Source organism: Antechinus flavipes, chromosome 1 (genome assembly GCF_016432865.1).
Source record: "Antechinus flavipes isolate AdamAnt ecotype Samford, QLD, Australia chromosome 1, AdamAnt_v2, whole genome shotgun sequence".
In the NCBI taxonomy this organism is placed as follows: Eukaryota; Metazoa; Chordata; class Mammalia; order Dasyuromorphia; family Dasyuridae; genus Antechinus; species Antechinus flavipes.
This window is the reverse complement of record NC_067398.1, coordinates 718,092,546-718,116,418: the sequence shown is the minus strand read 5'-3', so window position 1 is coordinate 718,116,418 and position 23,873 is coordinate 718,092,546. Positions and strand designations below refer to the sequence as shown.

At 48.8% G+C, this 23,873-nt stretch overlaps 1 protein-coding gene across 2 annotated transcripts in view; it reads right to left on the bottom strand.

The window, feature by feature from the left end:
• The window catches only part of LOC127545738 (septin-2), a 108,703-nt gene that overhangs the window by 8,152 nt on the left and 76,678 nt on the right, over positions 1–23,873 (bottom strand). Inside the window, exons 12-13 of one of the 2 annotated variants that reach the window (XM_051973207.1) lie at positions 16,952–17,044; positions 11,638–12,248 (exon numbers count right to left, since the gene is read on the bottom strand). In XM_051973207.1, coding sequence (XP_051829167.1) covers positions 16,976–17,044 — 69 coding nt within the window. In that variant the 3' untranslated portion in view covers positions 11,638–12,248; positions 16,952–16,975. Of the gene's footprint in view, positions 1–11,637; positions 12,249–16,951; positions 17,045–23,873 lie in introns of those variants that run through there. The other variant, XM_051973206.1, reaches the window with a different exon arrangement.

The following is a 23,873-nucleotide window of genomic DNA, read 5'->3' as shown; positions in this document are numbered from 1 at the left end:
GAAGTTTCTGGTTTAAAGGTCGGTTACCCGTCTACTAGGCCTGCCGGCCTGAAGGACCCTGAAGAGAAGGGATCTGAACTCACAGCTCTGTATGTTTTAGAACCAGGTTGATTTTTTTTTTTAATTGCTCATGTTTGTTTTTGTTTTTGTTTTTTTTCCTGAGGCAATTGGGGTTAAGTGACTTGCTCAGGGTCACACAGCTAGGAAGTGTTAAGGGTCTGAGGCCAAATTTGAACCAGGTCCTCCTGACTTCAGGGCTGGTGCTCTATCCACTGCACCACCTAGCTGCCCCTCTGTCTTTTTTTTAAAATTGGACCTTCCTCAGTATTCTTCACAGAGCCATCTCATTCAGCAAATAATATTTTTAAGGCCAAAAGGAAAACAAAAAGGGGGAAGGAGGGGGAGTGAAGGGAAACAGAAGGCTGTTTTCTAAACATCTGTCCCATTTTAGCTGAAATACTATTTTAGCCCTTTAACAAAGTTTCCTTGTTTATTTTTGTACTCACCCTAATTTCTGTGTTGAAGACTTTTCCACTGAAATCAGGATCGTGTCTGTCCCACGTTCGGGCGCCAAAATGTAATGTTCTCTTCTCTAAATTATAATGTCCTCTGGGAGCAGGTTTCTTGGGGAGCTTCTAGAGGCAGCCTTAGTTTCAGTTCAGAGTAATAACACCTCAAATGCAGCCGGCTGTTAAAGTCCAGTCCTTTAGTGTCTCCTTCCAAATAGCCCAGTTAGCTTTCTTAGGGCCTATCTCTCTCCTTGGTTCCGAGAGCTCTGGCCGCTAGTCCTTTGTCTCTTCCAACTTCTGCCTCTACTTCTCTCTGAATCCAAAGCCTCCAGCCAGCACAAAGGCCGAATAGGGAATTGACTCCGCCTCCAAGAGAGTGGGCTTCTGGGCTTCTGACTTGTGAATCTCCCAAAGTCCCAAGTTAGCTTGAGGGAGCCCCTCCTTATATATGATCTCTTAAAGGTGTGAACTCTAATATGTGAACTCTCTTAAAGGTATGAACTAAATACATAAGCATTGTCTCTATCAATCCCAGTGTTTGATTGGTGACTTAGCACCTTGTTTCAAGTTCTGACCCACAACAGGGAAGAAATCAGCAAACTGATAATTACATCCAAAAAATCTGAAAATATATGCAATGGACAATACTCATGGACTTCCCCCCTTGCTGAAAAGTGTTGAGCGAAGGCATCTTCTCATCTCTCATTTCTCAACCTTGCTTGGTCTTTGTAATTTTGCAACATTCACTTTATTTCTGTAGTAGTTGTTTTTTTTTTTTCCCCATTTACAATGTTGTAGTCATTGTGTATATTATTTTGGGGGCTCTGTTTACTTCATCCTGCAGTAGCCGTGGAGCTCTTTCCATGCTTCTCTGTATTCTTCACATTTATTATAGCACAGAAATATTTCCTAACCTTCATGTATTACAATTTGTTAACCCTTTCCCCAATCAAACAATAAACATTTATTAAGTGCCATTATGGGTAAGGCACTGTGGTAAGCACTGAGGATATAGAAAAAGGCAAAAATCCAGTCCCTGCCCTCCAGGAGCTTACAATCAAATGGGAGAAATGATGGCGATTTATTCTGCTTCCAAGTCTTTGCCATCACAAAAAGAATTGATGTGTGTGTGAGAGAGAGAAAGAGAGGGAGAGGGAGTATACAGGGGTCTACAGGGACTTTTTTTTTTTTTAATGTAAATAATAGCTTTTTATTTTCAAAATATATGCAAAGATAGTTTTCAACATTCACCCTTGGAAAACCATGTGTTCCAAATTTTTCTCTCCCCCTTCTTCCCACTCCCTACTCTAGAAAGCAAATAATCCAATGATATATTAAATGTGCAGTTCTTCTATACTAATTTCCACATTTATCATGCTGCACAAGAAAAATTAGATAAAAAGGAAGAAAACAAAAAACAAGCAAATAACAACAACAAAGGTGATAATCCTATGCTTTGATCCACATTCAGTCCCCACATGGGTGCAGATGGCTCTCTCCATCACAGGACCACTGGAACTGGCTTGAATCACCTCATTGTTGAAAAGAGCTACATCCACCAGAGTTGATCATCACATAATCTAGATGTTGCTGTGTACACTGTTCTCTTGCTTCTGTTCACTTCACTTAGCATGAGTTCATGCAAGTCTCTCTAAGCTATAAGGATTTTCTTCTTATCAATGACAAATTTGGGGGACAAACCTAGTATTGACTTTCTGGGTCAAAAGGTCTGAATATTTTAGTCATTTTATTTGCATAATTCCAAACTGTTTTCCAAAATGGCTGCACTGATTCACAGCTCCGCTAACAATGCAATGTTTATCTTCCCATAATCCCTCTAACATTAACTATTTCCTTTTTTTAATCATCTTTTTGACAACTTTTCTTCTTTTGAGGCAGCGGGGTGGTCCAGTGGATCCATCCATCAATAAATCTGGGATCAGGAAGGTTTGAGGTAAAAATCTGGCTTTAGTTACTTAATAGCTGTGTGGTCTTAGGCCCGTAACTGTCTCAGTTCCCTCATCTATAAAATAGAATTAAAAACAGCAACAAACAAGGGTTATTGGGAGGTTCAAGTGAGATGTTTGTAAAGAGCGTTGCAAATCTGGAGGTATTATATAAAAATGCTACTGTTAACTTTGCCACCTTGAAACCTCTGAGTTGTTTTAATTTGTTTTTCTTTTATTATTAGTGAGTTAGTGTGTCCTTTCACATGTTCGTTAATAGTTTGCCATCCTTCTTTTATCATCTTACGTCCATATCCTTTTAGCATTTATTGACTGAAGAATGGTTTCTTGTAACATACCTAGTTATATACTGTATTAATTATATCATGCATATAATGTACACCTGGATATGGGTATATTGTTTACATACCTTAAGATAAACTCTGATCAGAGAAATTTGCCACAAAATGTTTTTTCCCATTCAACCACTTCCCTTCTTACCCGAGCTGTATTAATTTTGTGTCAGTTTTCTATAATCAAAGCTATCTATTTTATCTTTTGTGATTCTCTTTTTCAGTTAAGAATATATCATATTACTGTGAGAGACATAAAATCTGTTTTTATGAAAAAGGAAATTCTTTCCTAAGTAAATTATGCTGTCTGCCTTATTAGGTATTGTATTACTGAGTTCTATTGATCTATTTCTCTCTTTTTATATGAATAACAAATGATTTTGATGATTGTTGGTTTATAATATAATTTGAGGCTGGAAGTATTATGCCCCCACTTTTCTAATTTTTTTTTTCATTTCTAACCATTTTTTTTCAAATGAATTTATTCTCAATTAAATAAAATGAAAATCTGGTATAGTATTAAAAGTGTAAACTATAACATATATAAGACTGCCTGCCATCTAGGGGAGGGAAGGGATAAGTTGGAACAGAAGAGAGTGCAAGAGACAATGTTGTACGATGAGATGAAGCAAATCAGTTCCAATAGAGCAGTAATGAACTGAACCAGCTACACCCAGCAAAAGAACTCTGGGAGATGACTAAGAACCACTACATAGAATTCCCAATCCCTTTACATTTTTTATTTCCTTCACAGTTTAATTGTACACTATTTCAAAGCCCGCCTCTTTTTGTACAGCAAAATAACTGTTTGGACATGTATACATATATTGTATTTAACTTATATTTCAACATATTTAACATGTATCGGTCAACCTGCCATTTGGGGGAGGTGGTGGAGGAAGGAGGGGAAAAATTGGAACAAAAGGTCTTGCAATTGTCAATGCTGAAAAATTACCCATGCGCATATCTTGTAAATAAAAAGCTATAATAAAAAAAGAGACAATGTTGTAAAAATTACCCATGCATATGTTCTGTCAATAAAAAGCTATAATTTTAAAAAAAGTGTAAACTAACTTTGGTAAAACTGTTATTGTTATATTGGTACAACCCAGCCATGAGCACCGTATATTCCCAGAACAGTAGCAATTTATTTAAGCTGTTGTTTGTAATCTAAACAACTATTTTGTGTGCTTTGATAGACTGATAAACTAGTATTTTACATATTTTGTAATTATTTGCAATGAGATTTTCCTTTCTATTTATTATTAGCCTTTTAGATTTTGTTAATATTCTATTGAAAAAGTTGTTGATTTTTTGAGGGTGCATTTTTGTAGTCTATAACTTTGCTGACTCCATTATCTCAAGAAATACCTCTTCTGAATCCCCAGGATTTTTACAATAAACTATAAACTATCATCTCATCAGCAAATAGGAATAATTTTATCTCCTTTTTTACCTACTTTTTTTTTCTTCTTTTAATTTCCTTTTCTTGTCTTACTGCTATTGCCAACATTTCCAGAACTATAGTAAATAATAATAAAGGACCCTTCCATTCTGAAATGTAGTCCCATAAAAATAAGGATTTCCCCTGTAGACAGGGTGTTGTGAAGTTTAGAGCATGGTGTTTCAGGGCTATTTCTCCATCATCATCATCTTTATGGGACTTCTGCTTTTACCCTTGTCTCTTGATGTACTTTTAGAAAGAAGTTTCTGAAAGGTTTCTCTGCTATTGTTTTGTTTTGTTGTAATGGTCCTTGATTGCTGTGTTTATCTTTCTCGTATTTCTGTTCAAATATTAATGTGAATATTAAGTAATTCTTTGAGCTCTAACTTTCTTTCTTGGAATGCTTTTTCAAAGCCTCTTTTTAAAGTACTTTTTTCCTTCATGGTTAGCTCAGCTTTGCAGGGAGATCATCTTGAGCTGCATTTTGAATGCCTCTGCTCTTGGGAACACATTACTCCATTCCTTCCTGAGGGCTCTGGTGGTTGTAGAATAGTCTTGTGTCATTTGAATTTCCTTTCCCCGGTTTGGGAGGGTGACTCTCCCGGTTGCTTGCAGAACTTGTCGTTTGTCGCTGGAATTGTTCAGTTTAACCACAGAGCATCCTGCAGTTTGCAGCACGGGTCTGCTTTTGTCTTTTTCCTGTTTTCTGTGTCCAGAAAGCCGAAAGAGCTTTCTTGTATTATTTCTTGCTTTATGTGTGTTCAGGGTTCTTGGCTCATGGAGTGTTTCCGGGACAACTTTAATCTTTAAATTGACTCTGCATCCCATCTTCGAGCTCAATATCTTTGGCTTGAATGAAGATCAGGCTTTCACGTTATTGCTTTTTGCTTCTCTTCTTTGACAATCTTTCATTGCTTTGTCCCAATAATCAGAGCCAGGTTTTATGCTCTCTAAGAACACATTTCTTTTAATGCTCATAATACGACTGGAAAGTCCAGCCTTATTTCACATTAGTGCTTAATAAATGCATATTGATGCACTAGCTTACACGCTGTGATATATAAGCTGGACTAGACTTTGTCCGGGGACCCTGCTCCATCCTTTGTCAGCTCTCAATTCTTGCCGGCCATACTCCACAGCACTTCTCTTTGTCTCTGTTGTGGAAATCTCTGTATTCTTCTAGTATTCAACTTTGGTTCACTCCCTGTTCTCTCCAACACAAAGAGATCTTGACCCCTCAAGCTTTCCTATAGTCACTGACCTGAAACTTTGCTTGCTGCCCAGGTGGCTTTGGATTACCTCTCCTGGTCTCAGGAGAATCCCAAATTCCCTTTCACACCAAAAAATTAAGTAAGTTAAAAATCCTGTGATCCAACAATCTTCCCTTTGTTCCCATCCCATCCCATTTATATGTAAGCATCACGTTGTCCCGGTTATTTTTCGTGTTTGCAGGTCCAGTTCCAAGCCCAGTATCCTGTTAATGGCAGACCCTCATCAGTACTGGGTGAAATGAAGTGGAATTTTAGGGATTCTGGATTTGGGAATCAGGAAAGGACTCGGGTTCAAATTCTGCCTCAAGCACTTACTGGCAGCATAATCATGGACGTGGACACCCCCTCGGAGCTCCAGGTTCCTCATCTATAAACACCACATGCCTCCAAGTGTTACTTGTGAAGACCAAAAGGCACCAAGTCCTTTCTGTGCCATAAAGAGGACCAGAAATGTCGCCAGCCTCGCTGGTGACCAGATGGCCTCCTGGGCTCTGCCTCTTGGGCTTTGCCTCCTGGATTCTGCCTCCTGGGCTCGGCCTCCCAGGCTCGGCCTCCCGGAAGCCCACATGGGCTGCCCCAGTCTGAGCCTTGGCACAATCCCTCTGCCCCAAGCCTGACGTCATTCATCACAACTCCCGGGCACCAGCCACAACTCGACAGCTCTGGTTGTCATAACGACTCCATAAATCTTGTAAAAATCATTCAGCTCTAAGGCTGTCTGAGAAACCCACACTTTGTGTTTTCCCTTGAAAAACTCCCTCGTAAGTTAGGAGGAAGCAGGGAAAGGAAACAAACGGCCTTCCAATGCCGATCTGCTGACTCCTCTGCAGGCGCAGGAGAAAGGAAAAGGAGGGCGGGACGCCCAGGATCCAGAGCCCAGTCCGGGCTCCGCCATTCTGGGGCCATGTCCAAGGGTTGGACGAGACCAGGGGCAAAGAACTTGAAGCTGGGAGGGCTTTGAGAGCTCACCTAATCCATCCCCCTCATTTTAGAGAGGAGGGAACCAAGGCTGGGATGTCAAAGGACCCCCCTCTTCCCCCAGTGGCCCCTCCACCCTGGCCCCTGGACCATGTAGCCTATAACACGCCACCATGACTGGAAGCCATGTCACTCGCAGACTGGAATGAGTCTGCAGAGCACTGAACATCCTCACGTGCACTGCTGGCTAGACCCTGTCCTGTCTCCGTCCCTGTTCCCATCCCCGTCCCCATCCCCGTTCCCATCCCCGTCCCCATCCCCGTCCCCATCCCCGTGTGGACCAAAGAGTGTTTGCACGCCAAGTCCGAGACGTCACCCCTGCCCTTGTCAGATGCAGCCATCGTCTACATCTCCATCCTCTCCCGGGAAGCCCTTGTTGCCGATGATGATGATGAAGACGGGGCCCTTAGAATGAACATCAGTTTGTACAGAGCGGCCCTTTAATAAAAAGGTCTCACAAGTGCATCACCTCATTTGAACCCTATGACTGTCGTGAGGGACAATCACTCATTTACTCTCAGAACATTCACTGCGGGGAAGGCCTTCTGCTAGTTCCCATTTTAGAGGGGAGACAATCGTCCTCCACTGTCCACTTTTCACTCACATACTACGACATACTAGATGCTGAATGTTCCCGAGAGGGGCTGCTGGGAGCCAGACGGTTGGATTTCCGACCCCAGCTCTGACAGGCCCCGCGAGCAATCCCTGCTCCACTACAGTCTCACCGTCTATAAAACAGGGCGGCCGATCTTGGACCGCCTCGCTCACAGGGCTGAAAGGTGACCACTGGACGCAGACCCAGGGACATGACTCCAGTCTCCCTACTGGTCACAGCTGTCACACCGAGGGCAGACTCCTCCCCTTCAGTCTTCCAGAACTACAAATGCAAGTGGTCCCTGCTGGGCCATTTCTGGCAGATAACTAGCTCTCTCTGACGCTCAGAGGGGTGATTCCCCCAGGGACAAGCATGATGCTGTGTAAAAATAACAAACAATACCAATAATGAGATTAATCCACATCCTATTTCTGTGCTGGCCTACGGTTTACCCAGCAGTCTCCTTACAACAACCTGAGAGGCAGACACAGCCAAAAGGACCGTTTCCATAATTTACTGGTGCTATAAAAGCAGGCCAGGAACAGACCCCACAGCCTCAGGGATCTGGCCAAGAGACACCACTGGGATCATTGCAATGGGGCAGGGGGAGGGAGGGGACTAGGGAGGGGGGAGAGACTCAGCCCCAAGCCCAGCTTCCACAGGAGGCCTTCTGGGCCCCTCCCTTACCACGTCTCCCAGCTCTAGATGACCTTCCTCTGCTCTGTTTACATCTTCTATGTCCCTACTTATTTACAAGATCTCCTCCATCAGAATGTAAACTACCTAATGGAAGGGACTGGTTTTCGTCTGGCTTGGTATTCCCAGAAGTTAGCACGGTGTCTGACATACAGTAAGCACAGAATAAATGCTTAGTGACTGACTGACTTAAGACTTGTCAGCAGGATGACAATTTAAATGTGGCACGGTCCTGCAGCATGACAAGAACTAAAGCTTAGAATAAGCTAAAGGCCAATAGGGTGATCCAAGGCAATTCCAAGGTGTGGAAAATGCCATCCACATTCTTACGGAGAACTATGGAGACTAAATGTGGGTCAACACATGTGATTTTCACCTTTTTCTCCCCCTTTTTTTTGTTTGTGGTTTTTTCCTTTGCTCTGATTTTTCTCTCCCAACATAATTCATATGGAAATATGGTAAAAAAAAAAAATGTATTATGTGTATAACCTAAAAAAAATTAAAATTAAAATTAAAAGGTGATGTTGGCAAAAAGAGGAAGATCAAAGAAAGCAAATTGTGTTTGGGAGCGTGATGCCTCTTTTTTCCCTTCAATGTCTCCCCAAAACTTTTGAAATGGCTGATCAAAAATGAAGAAATAAAATTAAAAAGTAGATTATAGGTTTACTATGTGCTGATCCCCATGCTAAGGACTGTGGATACAAATAGAAAAGACGAGATTGTTTCAGAGTTCAGTAGCGACGGGCACAGCAAGGTTCGGTCTTGAGAATGGCTCAGAGAGCAGTGCCCAGGTGTGCGGCGGGCAGAGGCAGACCAGAGCGTGAAGCCTCGGTACTTAGCACATTGGAGAGGCAAATGAGAGACCTGATAGGGTTCCGTCTCTCCAGAAGGATTCGGGGGTGACTCTTGTCATTCCAAATGGTAGCTGGAGTCATGTGGCTTTGCCCTGATTGAGTTTGGACTGGCGGGAATTTGGGGGAAAGTGACGGTGAGACAAGAAGGAAGGGAAGGAGACAAGATAACATCTGGCCGCCCTTGGTGAGTTCAGTTCGCTCACCCGGATAAACATCCTGGAGAGGCTGGAAAAACTGGCCAATACGGCCACTGAGATACTGCCAGGACTCTAAAATTGGGTGTAGAAAATGGACAAGTCCCCATTTAAAAAAAAAAAAAAAGGGAGGAAGGAAGGAATTGAATCTCCAAGCTATGCTATTAAGTTTGTTTATTCCTTCTTATTAAAGGAATAGGGATCCTAGGGAGCCAAAGCAGCTTCGTGAAGCCCTTGTCCGGCTGGTCTCTCCTTGTTCCGTTTCACAGAGGGCAACAAGATGGCGGATGGAAGGACCGCAGCAGACCCAAATTTACAGCCTCTCAGCACTTTGTAAATTGTTGTTAATTGAAGCTATTTTTGTGGGAAAGAGGAAAAGATGGGGGGAGACGCAGAGCAGGCTGATTGGCTGGCCCTGGAGAAGCAGCAGCCAGATGGCTCGGGCTCGGGAGGAGGCTGCCAGGGGAGCAGCCCCCCAGGATCTGTCCTTGGTTCTGGACTGCTCTACATGGTCACTGGTGCCGGGGAGACAAACAAGAGGTCTCCTTTCGGAGCAGGAATGAGAAACAAGGCTGCCATTCATGCTGGCGTTGCCCTCGGCTGGCAGAGCTGTGAACTTGTCTCACCAGCGCGTAACGTTTGGAAATGGGGAGAAAAGTGACTCATCCCCCCTGATCCCGCAATGTTAACAGCAGGCATTGACCCCAAGCCAGAGATGAAGCAAAGGTCTCCCGTGCGCCAAAGGATCCACAGCCGCACCATTTGTGCTAGAAAAACCCACCCAGAGCCAGCCTCCGAGACAGAAGTGAAACAGATGACTGTGTGCTGTAAGAAACCCCTTTTCCTTTTTTATTCCCAGCACTGGGTTTTTTCTAACTGGCCTCCTTCCATCCAATCCACCCTGTGCCCGCACAGCTGCCAAATGGCTCCTCCTCCAGCTCGGGCCTGCCCACGCCACTCCCCGCTGCCCCCAGCATAAAACACCCACTCTGTCAAGGGCACTGAAACCTTTCCCCGAACTTTCACGGTTGGCCGCATGTTACTTTCCCTTCCCCGCACGAGTCCCGACAGACAGACTACGTTTCTTATTGCTCTGCCACAAAATTCTGACTCCTGCCCAGTGCCTTCGAATGAGTCAAATCTCTGTGGGCCAGGGACGGACAGCACCCCTCCTCACCTCTGGCTCGGGGGCTTCCGAACGTCCTGGCAAAGCTCAGGTCAAGAACAAGGTCTTCCGGAGTCCCTCCCGTCCACGATTTTGTATTTACTTTGGGGGACTTACTTCTGGGTATGGATTATCTCCCTGTCCCCGCTGTAAACTCCCTAAAGGCAGAGCTTTTTTTGGATCCCCAGAATGTGGTTCAATGTCTGGCACAGATGCTCACTAAAGAAATGAATGAGAAACAATGAATTTGAGAAACTCAGAAAAACTTTTTCAAAATAATACATAACGTAAAGGTGAGTAACACCCAGAATAGTAGAATTCAAATTCAAACCAACACAATAACACGGACACTGGAAACCTCGACCCCTGGGATTTGGTGACGTCTTTTAAGTTAAGGAATCTACGCAGAGACTGGCTGAGGACACCGATCGAATGGAGGTACCGAGGGAACATGTCCATTCATTTCTCCAAAAAGAGGAGTCAAAGAAGCTGGCCAGTTCTACTTCTGGCTCTGCTACTCAAAGCCCATATGGTCCAGGGTAAATGACTTCCCTCTCTGTGCCTCAATTTCTCCTTCTGTAAAAGGAGGTGTTTGGAGGTCAGGACAACCCCAAATCCTATGACCCTCGTGGTTCTGCTACCCCTCTCGGAGTGCCTGGAGCCTAGAGGGATCCCAGCTTTCTGACCATCCCAAATTTCAGACACAGAGAGCGCAGCATTGATGTCACTGTTAGCCACAAGCCAGAGGTTCAGATGTGCCATATTTTCCAATTCGATAAATATTTATTAAGCAGCTATTGTGTACAACACGTTGCTAGGCACCAGACAGGTAAACAGTTTTAGTAAGACAGCCCCTGGCTGCCTGGGCTTTATAATACAAGGGGAGAAAAGATGTTTGAAAACAACTACGATACATAAATGTACCTGAAAACACGAGGGGTAAGCCTTGTGTCATGTGGGGCTCAGAGGGGAATGAGATCAGAGAGGAAGGTGGAGAAGGAGCAAGTGTGCAGGGGCAGGGGAGGCTTGTAGAGATTAAGTCAGTGGTGACCTCCTTTTGTTCAGAGTGGTCATGGTCACCCAGCCCAGATCCCGCTCCTGTGGGCGGCTCTGCCTCTTTTCTCTCATTTCTCCACAATCCAGCCCAAACCCTTGTTTGTGGAGAGCTCAGGCTCCCCCCCACACCACGGCTCCCCAGTCCGTCAGCCCCAGTTTCCATGACTCACAGCTTCATCCACTTCGTAAGGATGGTCTCCTCAGCACCCATAACGGTACCATCTCGTCATTAAAATCTCCTGTCCTTTCATGTCTTCCTTGCCTGACTCCTGCGCCCTCCCTGTTGTCAGGGCCCATTTCTCCTGCTCTGGTCTCACCCATCTTTCCTCCTTCACCCTGCGGTCTTTCTCTCGAATTACTAAAAACAAGTTCATGTTGCCTATTTCCATTTGGGCCCTCGCCGGGGAATGGTAAACCCTCATCATTCTCCGTCCCACTCCCCTCAGTAGCTGCACCAAACCTTCTCAAGTTCCCTGCACTCTCTCACCAGATGTCCATCCCAAACATCCCAAACAGGGAGAAAGCAGACGAGGAAGGAGACAGAGGGAGAGAGAGGAGCGGACCCCGGGCCAGCCTTTTGTAGCGGCTACAAACTGGAAACTGAGCAGACGCCCACCAGGTGGAGAACGGCTGGATAAATTGTGGTATATGAAGGTTATGGAATATGATTGTTCTGTAAGAAACGCTCAGCAGGATGATTTCAGAGAGGCCTGGAGAGACTGACAGGAACTGATGCTGAGGGAAGAGAGCAGAACCAGGAGAATATTGTACATGGCAACAAGATTATACAATGATCAGTTCTAATGGATATGATGATTCAGGCCACTTCCAAAGGTCTTGTGATGGAGAAAACCATCTGCACCCAGAGAGAGGCCTGTGGGAACTGAGTGTGGAGCACAACATCGTGTTTTCACTCTTTTTGGTGTTGTTTATTTGTATTTTATTTTCTTTCTCATTTTTCCCTTTTTGATCTGATTTTTCTTATGCAACAAGATAACTGTACAAATATGTACACAAATATTGGATTTATTGGATTTAAACACTTTTAAAAATATGTTTGACATGTGTTGGATTTCTTGCTGTCTCAGGGAGGAGGTGGAGGGAAGGGAGGGAAGAATTTGGAACACAAAATTTTGCAAGGGTCAGTGTTGAGGGACTGTCCACACTTGAGTCTTGAAAATAAAAAGCTGTAATAAAAAAATAAGAAGAATTTTTAAAAAGAGAAGAAAAAGCTATTATCAAAAAAAAAAAAAGAAAAAGAAAAAGAAAGAAAGAAAACCCCAAATGGGGTCACTGAGTCGCACATAACTGAAAATGACTAAATAACCAAAAATGGAAATAATACGTGTACATTTTACTCTACAGGCTTGTTGGGAGGACAGCCATTGGGAACTCCAAAGTGTTAGAGAAATAAGGGTTCTCATCACAAACCCTAACAGGAAGCCACTCCATCTATCCCCAAGAGGAAAAATAATCCAAAGAGCTCCCCTGGCCTGCAAATGTCTGTGGGATGAAGTGGAATGTCAGTCGAGCCCCAAGATGGCAGGCCGAGGCCAGAAGGAGGGTCCGAGAGGAAGCTACAGAACGCTTCCACTTTCCCAGCAGGAATGTGGGCAGCTGTCCCAAGGTCGTCTGGCAGAAGAGAATCCATCTGATCAGGATTTACATTCCAGAAGAACCCAAAATTGACAACACGACCAGGGAGAAACAGAAGCACGGAAAAGCTTATGGGATTTCTTCTTGTTTCTCTGTTCATAAGACTGAGAACCAATTTTTTAAACAAAATTTTAAGTGTAGGGCAGAAAAAGAACAACTTCTCGAATCAGGCCCTATTCGGAAATCGGTGACACCCAATAAGCCCTTCTGAGTCAGGAAACCGGCTGCCGGTCAGCATATTTTTTCCTAGAGAGAGAAGACGGGCAAGAATATAGGAATTTCCCACGCTTCCTTCGGTGAAAGAATGTGGCCTGCTCTTCCCGTGGGCATGGGACTGTTTGCACAGGTCCCTAAATGACGTTCATCGGGGCCTGCGCCCCAGGAAGCTGATGTGGGGAAGGAAACATCTTCAGGTGGCCCAGGTGAGATCGCCAGCACCGAGGTGTCCGCGGCCTGCCCGGCGAGACCGAGAACGTGCGCCCAAGTCACCCGGATGCCGAACGCCACCCAGGGAGGCGCAGGTCATCTGACGTGCACCAAAGACCACTTCAGATACCCAAGAGCTGGGGAATGGATGGCACGTTATTGAAACTCCTGGGAAACACATAGCAACTAAAAAAGAAATTAAATCGGTAGCCAAGGATGTTCAGAATAAGTTATGGTGCGTGAACGTATCTGAACGTAACTATAGTCCTATAAGAAACCTGGAGAGACCCACATGAACTGATGCTGAGTGAAGTGAGCGGAACCAAAAGAACACTGGACGCGGCAACAACAAAATGATATGACGATCAATAGTTCTTCTCGGCGATCCAAGACAATTTTAACAGATTTGGGATGGAAAATGGCACAGAGAACTATGGAGAGCGAATGTGAATCAAAACATAGTATTTTCATCTTTTTTGTTTTGTTTTTTCTTTTCTTGTGATTTTTCACTTTTGTTCTGATTTTTCTTTCCTAACGTGACTCATATGGAAATAAGTTAAAATTGATTGTACACATATAACCCACCTTAGATTTCTTGCTGTTTGGAAGGGAGAAAAAAAATGGAACTCAAAAGCTTACAAAAGCAAATGTTAAAATCTATCTTTATATGTAATTGGAAAAATAAAATACTATTGAAATAAAAAAAATTGTTTTTTAATTTAAACAACCAAAAGCCTCAGGACTCAGTGATACTCATGGCAGCAGAGAGAAGGCCCAAATTAAATTTGATCACCTTTCTTTGCTCCCATCATTCCTCTAGAGAAAAAAAAATTTTTTTAAACTTAGAATTGGCTGAATAAATAAAAATTTTATCCCGGCTGGGCTGTGGGGAAACGGACCCTGTCACCGAGCAATCTTGGTGCTCTCACTAAATCCTAAATCACTAAAAAGGGACTGATCTGCCGGGAATGGAAGCCGGTGACTTTATCTGAACCAGCAGAAAATGGGGGACGTGCTCAGAGTCCTGGGCGTGGCTGATGAGACTGCCCTCTCTCCCTGACAGAGCACCCAGGTGCCACTAAAGTGACAAGTGGGGAAAAGTCTGCAAAGCGAAGGGAGACGGGCGCCAAGTGCCGGGAAGGGGGACGAGAGCCCCGGGCGACCGCACGCAGGAGCCCGGGCTCGGCAGCCCCCACGGGGGCCCAGAAGGGTCTCAGCAGCAGGGGAGCCCACCTCGCTCACTGGGAAGGGAGGGGAAACGGAGGCCTAACGAGCAGCCGTGACCTGCCCAAGTGCAGAGGCGCCATGTGCACGTGACAACAGTGGCACAAAGCGATCGAAGGAGGAACAGCAACAAGCTACTGTGACTATGGGTGAGGGAGGGTGGGAAGCTTGGACATTCTGACTGCTCCCTACCTCGGGAGGCCCTGCCCCGGGCCAGCGAGACAAGGACAGGAGTGCTGCAGGCCCTGCCCCCAGCAGGATTACCTCAGGGCCTCCGGCCACCGTCCTCTAGGAAGCCTGAGCCGGGGGCTGCTCCGTGTAGCAAACGGTTCCAGGGCAGCTGGGGTGGGCAGCGGGTTTCCCACCCCCCGGGGGGGCCAACGTGGCAGAGGAGCTGAAGGCTGCAGAGAAGGCCCGACAGCCGCTGGGGGCAGTCTCAGCCCTGGGTTCTGCCTTCCTCCTCCCTCCCCTCGGTACCCAGGTCTTCGACACAAACGAGATTCGGGCCAAGGAGACAGGAGGATGAGGGTCCTCCAGCTTAGAGAGGGGCCCCGCTGTGTCGGGCCGGACCTGACCCCCCACCCCCCGGCAGCCCCTCCCTGCCGCCGCTGGTCCTTCTCAGAGCGTCCCTTTCAGGAGGATGCCCAGGTCCCACTCGGGGGGTACTTCTGGGAGCCCGCACCCCTTTCCGGCTTCCTTTATCCGCCTCAGCCCGTGGGAATGGAAGCTCCTTGAGGACAGCTGGTGTCTGTGTTCCCAGCGCCCTGACTGGCAGGCCACCATCAGGAGGCCCAGGTTTGAGAGAGTGACTAGCACGGCACCGTACCGCTTCCCAGGCGCAATCACGCCCCCGCGCCCCATCCTTCGAGCCTGGCTACCCCAGAATGCCCACCAGGGGAGGGGCTGCCCCGTGGGCCGTGTGCCTAAGCCTGGGCCAGCTTCCCCCGCTCTGGGCACCAGGCCGTCAGCCAATAGTGAGCGAGAACATGGCGGAAGCCTGGCCTCCGAGAGTGGGGTCCGGGAGCAAGGAAAGCAATCACCGGGCATCAGCCCCATGACAGCGGAGACTGTCATTCACGGCAGCAGCTTTTGGCCCCAGGGGAGCCTCCACAGGGTCTCTGCGCCCAGCCCCACCTGTGATCCTCCCACTGGCCTGGGGCGATACTAGCATAGAAACTGTGCGAGGGCTCACCTGGAGCTTTTAGCTGGAAACCCTGGGGCCGTGATTATTTGGCTTCTCTTACTTCTGCCCCCCTGGGATACATGCAATGGGGAGGGGAGGACCCTCCTCGAATGTTCTCGGCAAGGCTCTGCTCGATTTTGTCCATTTATCCACCTATGATATTATCTGTAGTGTCCTCCACAGCCCTCGAAGGTCACACTAGGGGGCCTAACCCCCCCACCCCCCCCACCCCAACCCCGCTAGCAGAGTGCTCCCAAGCAGGGGCCGAGCAGGGGACGGGGGCAGCAGGGCTGCAGCCGGAGCTCCCTGCTGCCTCCACCATCCTGCCAGGCCGGAGCTGTTCCTGCGCAGGGATGGGACGCGGAATCCCGCCAGTGTCTGAAGTGACGTCACAGAAAAATCGCCGCATGAACAACCAACTCTAAATCTTTTAAAATAAAAGGAAGCTAACGTGCTGCCAGCAGCGACGCCCTTCAAGCTCTGTGACTTTCTGTTCTACACAATTAGTCTGTAGGAAAAACCCCAGTCGTGCCCGAGGGGGCCCAACGAAGCCCGCTCTGCTCTTTTCCCTCTCACCAAACTTCCCACGTTGTCCGCGGCTGGGAGCGGCCCACCAGTGGCAGTGCCAGCTGCAGAGAGCTCGGGCCCATGAGTGGCAATGCCAGCTGCAGAGAGCTCGGGCCCACGGCCGGGGGCAGATGGGCTCTGCCCGGGCACCTAACTCACGCCCGGGGACTCGGGTGACAGCTCTCGACCAGAGGACGCCTGCGTTGGTCATGACAACCAAGGCCAGACATTTAGCAGAGAACTGAAGCTCCCTCTCGAGGCCCTTTGGACTCGGGCTGCAATGAGGGAGGGGTTAGTTTTCACCGGCGTCAGCCTCAGTCTCCCTTGCTTCCCTGAGCACATCCCGGATCCCCTCCCTGGGTCTGTCCCTTGTCCTTTCCTATTTTTGGCCAGTGGAGTCACAGATCGCCGTTCCTGACGTGCAGCTACAAACACCTCGTTCCCATTTTTTCTCTTTCTAGCTCTTACGCACTCGCGGTGGGGGCTGCCAGGTCAGGGCCTGTTTGGAGGCTTCCTGCACCTTCCCAGCCCCCGCCACACCATCAGCACCCCAGGATTCAGACGCACGAGGGCGCTTCCTTGTCCAGCCCCTCCAGGACGTGAGAAGCTTGCTTTTTTAAAAAGCATTTACAGAAAGTGAAGTCCTGCCTGCTACATACTCTATTACTGAGAATATTTCTTTTTCACAAGTCCAGGACGGAGACCAAACCCCTGGTTCAATAATCATAAAGCTCCAGCACTCCCAGCTTGGCAAAAAATAAAAAGAGGAGGAAGAGGAGGAAGAGGAGGAGGAGGAGGAGGAGGAGGAGGAGGAGGAGGAGGAAAGCAAGCTACCTCATGCTGCCGTCCCAGAGGCTCTCACTCATCCCCAGGCTTCATCCGCATCTGGGCCTGCATCTGCGCAATCATCTCCTGCATCCTTCGGAGCTGTAACAGAAAAGGATGAGGTCAGCACAAAGGGAAACTCAGAAGTTGAAGTACTTTAAGGGAACTCTTGTGAAAGACCTTCAGCTCTCGACTCCCTGGAGGCTGCCAGGGACACGGACACGGCACTCGGGCTCCGTACCAGAATCCTCCGACCCTAAGGGCAGAGGGGCTGCTTTTGTCTCCCATCAGCCCCCACACACGTGGGCTTCCAGACTCTGTCCCACCTTCATTCTTTGCTGGGAAGCTGGACGCGCCGTGAGCATCCCGCCGACCGACGCCCTCTCCCTGCCGCCCTCCTAGGGCCGCGGGCACAGCTCCCAGAGCTGGCGATGGAGCCCCTTGGCTGGAGGAGGAAAGCCCCCGCAGCCGGCCACTCCTCCACTCGCCCTTATCCCCTTAAGTCCCGGTTTGCTTCTTTCCAAAAGCCCGACACAAAGAATTCTCCCAGAATGCTGGCGCCCGCTCTCTGGAGTGCCAGGGCAACCCTCGGGGATGCCATCTGCTGCCTCTGATTCCCACTACATGACCATCTGCCCATCTCCTTTTCCAAAAAAGCCTTGAATGCCACTTGTGGAGCAGCGGCCATCCCCGGGACAAGCTTGGCCTGCTGGGCCCATCAGGGGGACTTGTCATGGTAACCAAGACACGTGCGAGGAGGAGGAGGAGAATCCTCGGGAAGCTTGAAATGAGCCCCCGGGGAGTTCTGCTGCTCCATGGGACCCATGGGCCCTCAGACCCCGCCCCCCTGGACTGGACTGAGGTCCGGGCTGGAACCTTGGAGCCCCACGCTCACGTCTCCATCACAAAACCCAGCTCTAATTTGCTCTGAGACCTTGGACAAATCCCCCTGTGGCTTTGGGGCCCCAGCCTTCTCCTCGAACAAAAGAGAGCAGCTGGAATAAACTGGTTCTGCGCTTCCCCAGGGCCTCCGGGTTACACAGAACAAAGCAGGAGTGACTCCATGCAAGAGCTAGTGTCCAAACCAACCCGGGATCTGGCTCCCAGCTCTGAGAGCAGAGCAGGTCCTCGAGCATCATCGGGCCTGGGGCTCCCCCATCACTCATGATAAGAAGCAAACGATCCAACCCCCAATTCATGGCTCTGTCTAGAGGCTGCTGAGAGCTCTGGTCCCCCTCTGGGAGGGCGGGGGTGGGAACAGCAGACTGCTAAGCAGCTGAAGCCCGCTCCTGGACAAGGCGAGTGAAGGTCCTGTCCTAGGGGCTCGTCACCTCTGGGGCCCCCCAGCCCCCCCGGGCAAGCAGTTGGGCCGGTGAAGCGCCCTTCCAGGAACCACCAAGTTCACGGGGAAACCATGGAAACAAGCTCTAAGGTGGATGAGGACGGATGGAGGCGGCACCTCGATGGGGTCACAGAACCTGAAATTGAGGGGTGCAGGCTGGGTCCAAACTGACTCAGCCGGGAGCCTCCTCCTTCTCGCCCTCCCAGAGACCCAGGTGGTCCAGGATGACGCCCCCAAAGTACTTTCGTTCTCACCATAGCTTGGAAGTCACTGTCAAAGTGAAGTTGACATTAAGCAGACACATGGCACTGGGGCCCTTAAAAATGGAAAGATACAAATGGTGCCGGTGGCAAAGACAGACTCCCCGCGGTCCCTCGGCGCACTGGAGAACCCACAAGATCCCTGAGGTCCCTCAGTGCTCTGAAGAACCTGCAGACTCCCTGATGTCCCTTAGCACACTGGAGAACCTGGGGCCCTCAGAGAGTGGGTGAGAGCAGCCCCATCCCATAAGAATAGGAAGAACATTTTCCTGACTTACTTGTTAAATAACATATTTTAAAAAACAAACAGGACTTCGTATGGGGTTAATTCTAAGGTAGTGGTCCCAAAGGAGCTTCGGAGAGTCTCCCGTCCCACCCCAGTTCACCCCTCCCAGCTTCCCTTCTCCCTTCACATGTCACCGCCTCCTCCAGGAAGCCCTTCCCGGCCCCCTCACTGCCACTGCCTTCCCTCTGCCAGTTTCCCACTTTCTCTGACTGAAGCTTGTAGCCGTCATGGACTGTGAGCTCCCCGAGAGCAAGGATCGGGGGGCCGGGGCTGCTGTTCTCCCCCTTCCTGTCTACCCCCGGCGCCTATCACAGTGTCAGGCACACATAAAAATGCCTGGAGACTTGAGGTTACTTCCACCTGAAAAGTGGGCCATCCGAGGAGCCCGCCGGGGACAGGAGCCAGGCTGGACCAATCAAGCGAGAAATGGGCCAGACAGTGGGCACGGAATATTCGGTTGATGAACTTAGGAACTAAGAGAAATAAGATGGTGGCGAGGAAAAGGCAGCGGCTCAAACAAACCTTTCAAAATGAACTCTGTTTTATTCAGCAAATCTCTGCTGAAGACCTACTATGTGTTGGGCACTGTGACAAGTACATGTCGGCCCAGGAGCTCGCTCCAAGGTGAGACTGCTCCAACCCGGCCCTGGCGACCGCTCCAACCCCCTCTCGCCTCCCGCCTGCCTCTCCCCACGCTGGCCTGCGCCCTCCCACCTCTGGCCTTTCCCTCAGTCTCCGGGTCCAGCTATTTTTAGAGCCAGACAAAAAAAAAAACGCTTCCTCCGCAGAAAGCCCCTAGGAGCTCATTAAGCTCCCAGCCTTGCACCTCCCTGATTACGTAAGAGAGCACATCCTAATTCTCGGCATTTCTCTGGCTTTCCTCCTCGGCTCCCCGAGGCCCTATCTCGGTGTCTAATCTCGGCTCCGAGCTCCTCCACAGCCTCCACTTTGCTTTGCTCTTACAGGGAAATAAATATTTGTAGAGTGAACAGTCTCTGGGTGTAGAAACTGGCTGGACAGATAAGGCGCACATACACAAACAGCGAGCTTGCTCCGGCTCGGCTCGGGGGGCAAAGAGGGGCTGAGGCGGGCTCTGAGACACGGGCGGGATCCCATGAGGCAGCGAAGAAGGGGAAACACAATCCAGATGGGGCAAGAGGCCTAAGCAAAGGCAGAGAAATAAGAGAGCCGAGGGTTTGAGCTTGCAAGGATGGGGAGTCCCAAGGGGCTGTTTAGAGGGGTACGGAGATGGGAACTCGAGAGAGCTCTTGGAACTAGACTCAGACAAAGCAAGAATGTGACCCCAAAGGACTGAGGCTTCACCCTGTGGGTTCTGGGAGCTCTAACCGGGACAAGTTGCCCGATCAGATGGCTATTTTAAGGAGATTAATTTGCCATGAGGACGGCCAGAAGGAGGCTAAAGTTTGGGGCAATTCCATTAGACTTGGGCTGGAAAGTGCCATCCGCATCCTGAGAGAAAACCATGGAGACCGAATGTGGATCGAAGCCTAGGATTTTCACCTTTTTGTTGTTTCTTTGCTTTTTTTCCCCCCCTTCTTTCTCTTTTCTCCTTTTGATCTGATTTTTCTTGTAGCCTGATGAAGATGGAAATGTTATTGAGAAGGACATGATGCTCGGAAGGAGGTTCCCTCAGAGATGGGAACTGGTGGAGAGGAGGGCTCCTTTCTCATCTCCCAGGGGCTCAGCGGCGAGGAGCCCACACCAGACGGCCCCCCCCGAAACACGGGATGATCGCTGAGGTTTCATGCTTTAGTGGGATGGCTCCACCAGCCACCAAGTAAGTCTCACGAGCAGGGAATCACCAAATCATCTCTTTTAGGGGCATCACCATACCCACCAGCTAGCTCCAGGGGAGCACCACTCCACGTAATTAGGGCATACTTGGAAACCCCCTCCCCATCTGCTGTCCGGACAGCCCGGCAACCCTTTGCAGTCTTACGTGTGATTACGAGTCTACGGCACACTTACGTGGCCCAGGGATTGACTTAAGTGCTGGCAGAGAGATCCCATTTAAGTGACTCGTGGCCCCTGCATCCCTGGAGGTTACAAGCCAGCTGTGGGACAAGACACAGGTAACTCCGCTACACAGCACGGCCTGCCGGGAGGCCTGAGGGCAGCGGGGAAGCCTTCGGGGAGAGGATGCCCACTTGAGTTGGGTCTCAAAGGTTCAACAGGAATTCAGCATTTAAATGGGCAAAGAGAGGCCCTTCCAGGAATTCAGAACACACTGTGCGAAGAGACAAAGACAGGAAAGCCACAAGGACAGAGAGAACCACGGACGGAGAGATGGCTGGAGGCGAAGCCCGCAGGACTGGGGGGGATGCCCGCCTCTCACACCGGGCATCATGGGACTTGGGCTGAGCTCCATCCCTCAGTCAGAGCCTTCTCTTCTCTCCTAGAAGGGTGGCCATCGGTCTTTCCTGCTCTCACTCACAGGGGAAAGCAGGTCTCCAAGCAAGGGCTGCAGAGCCCCATGCTGGGGATGTGGCGGAAGGCATCCCTGTTCAGGCGGGGAGAGCCTTAAGGCCGCTGAGGTTCCCTCCCAAGTCTGGGACTCAACAGACAAAGGTCTGGTGGCAGAGGGCGAGGGCCTCGGGACGCCAGGGAGAAAAGCAGCCCATTGGCTCCGCTGGGAGGCGGGGAAGCTTTCTGAGCAGGGGACAAACATTAAAAGAGCTGTACGTACAAAGTTACCCTGACAGTGGCCTGAAGAAGGGTGAAATGGAATTGGGAAATGCAGAGGAAAAGCTTCCAATATAAAACCCAAACCCAGATGACAGCATTAAGAATAGAACTGGAAGGACCAACTGCTTCAGACTCAGAATGTTACAGATGAGAAAATGGCGCTCCAGATTCTGGGCAGGGGGTCGGTAAGCGGCAGAGCCCGGAGCTCAGTCCAGGTTTTCTGCTCCTGCTGCCCATGCTCAGCGTCAGTTACTCTGCTGAGAGAGGATTAATGGCTTTCTTCAGAGAAGAAAAGCACAATCATGAAGAAGCGCCCAGCCGTCAGCATGATTCATGATTTGTTATCACTTGGTCCCTGCAGGTGGGCCGGGCACTACTTCCTCTCCCAGGTAGAGGCTGCCAGCCCCGAGCAGTGAGAACCAGAGGCCCAGCCCGACCCGAATCACGTTCCAGAGATACATGAGACCCACGCTCGGCTGAGAGTCTCATCCCAAGGGAGCCGGGAATCGGGAGCGCGGCCGCTCCCGGCATCCAAGGGAAGGCTGCCAAAAATATCCGTGTGCGCTTGGGACAAGCAACAGCAGAAGATAATGGGTGTTTGTGCAACTCAGCTCCATTGAGCTTCTTCTCCTGGCAGAGCAGCTTCCGTGCTTCTTTACCAGCTCGAGAGGACCCTTTTTCTATCCTGTAAACCTGCAGAAGCAAACACTGCTTCCCTGCTTGGCCCCCACAGTCCTCCTTCTCCCATCATCAGAGACTTCCAATGACTATCTAAATTCTGGAAACATTTATTAAGTCCCTACTGTGAACAAAATTATGCAACAGCAGGAGATGTAGAGAGTTCCCAAAGAACTCAGTCCCACAGACAAGCGGGTCGTGCTGGCAGCTACTCCGCGAAGTCCGAAGCACGCCAAATAAAATTTATGTGTGGCAGAGATTCATGGGACCACAAGCAATCTGCTCTTGCTGCCCTTTGCCCGGGGAGATAGTCATGTTTGTTGATCTGTGTCAAGTTCATAATAATAAAAAGAAAAAATGGAAAATAAAAAACCATTCTCCAGTAGATAAGCACAAGACCTCTCAAAAGAATTGTAAACTATTACCCAGCACGTGAAAGAATACTCCAAGTCACCAGAAAGAAATACTAACCAAAACCACCGAGGTTGTACAGATTACAGATTGAGCAAGAAGAATAATCATAAGATTAGTCAAGTTGGAAGAGCTGTGGGAAGATAAAGCACACTGATACATTGTTGGTGGAGCTGCTGAACCGCACAACCATCTTGAAAAGCAATTTGAACTAAACTAACTAAAATGTCCATGACTTTTGATCCGGGTATTGAGCTAAGATCTAGAAATAGATCTTGTTTCCAAAGGCATAATTTAAAAAGAGGCAAAGGTAGTCCCTGCTCAAGAAGTCACAGTGTAAGAGGGAAATAACATAAAAACAACTATATACAAGGACAGGTTGGGGGATGGGACACAATCAGGGATAACCTGATTAACCAGTCACACATGAGAAGGATCTGGTAGAAGTGCACACGGACTGCATGTACCCCGCACTCCTTATGACATATCATATCCACCTCCTCACGTGCTGTCACCTTCTTGTGTGAATGTAAGCTTCTTGAAAACAAAGCCTTTGTGTCTCCAGTACTCAGTCCGGTTTCTCACACACAGTCGGTGCTTAATAAATACGTCTTGGATCAATTGTATGAAAACCTTAGCTGACACTTGCAGCTTTTTGACCCACATGTAAGTCACTTCCTCCGAGCCTCAATGGCCTAATATTTGTAAATGGAACAATAGCTGCTGCACTACCGACTGCTCCCCACTGGGCGAGGAAAGCACTGGAGGATGCTGGGACAATTTTAGTCCTGATTCTGTTTCTGAGATTCCAAACAAATCCTCAGTCACCTTCCACCCCTGCCACCTCCCTATCTTCTATTCTCCTGCCCTTCGTCGCTAAACTCTTTCAAAAGGCTGAAAGACGTCTACAAGAGGGGCCTCCACCTGTCCTCTGCTTAACTCCCGACATCTGGCTTCTGACATCGCCACTCACCGAAACTGCTCTCTCCGAAGTGACCAGTGATTTCCCCTCCCACCTCCTCCTTTCTTACTATGGCAAACAAAGCCTTTTCCCAATCTTCCAGGCTCACAATCTAGGCCCCCTCCTCTCTCCTCAGGGTTCCAGCTAAAGTCAAGACCCACTCCCATCTCTCAAATACAGCCCAGCCTCTTCTCTCCTCCGATCCCCTCAGATGAAGGTCTCCCCTTGCACTTCCCTGAGAAAATGGGAAGAAGAAGAATCTGCCATAGGCCTAGAGACCTTCCTGA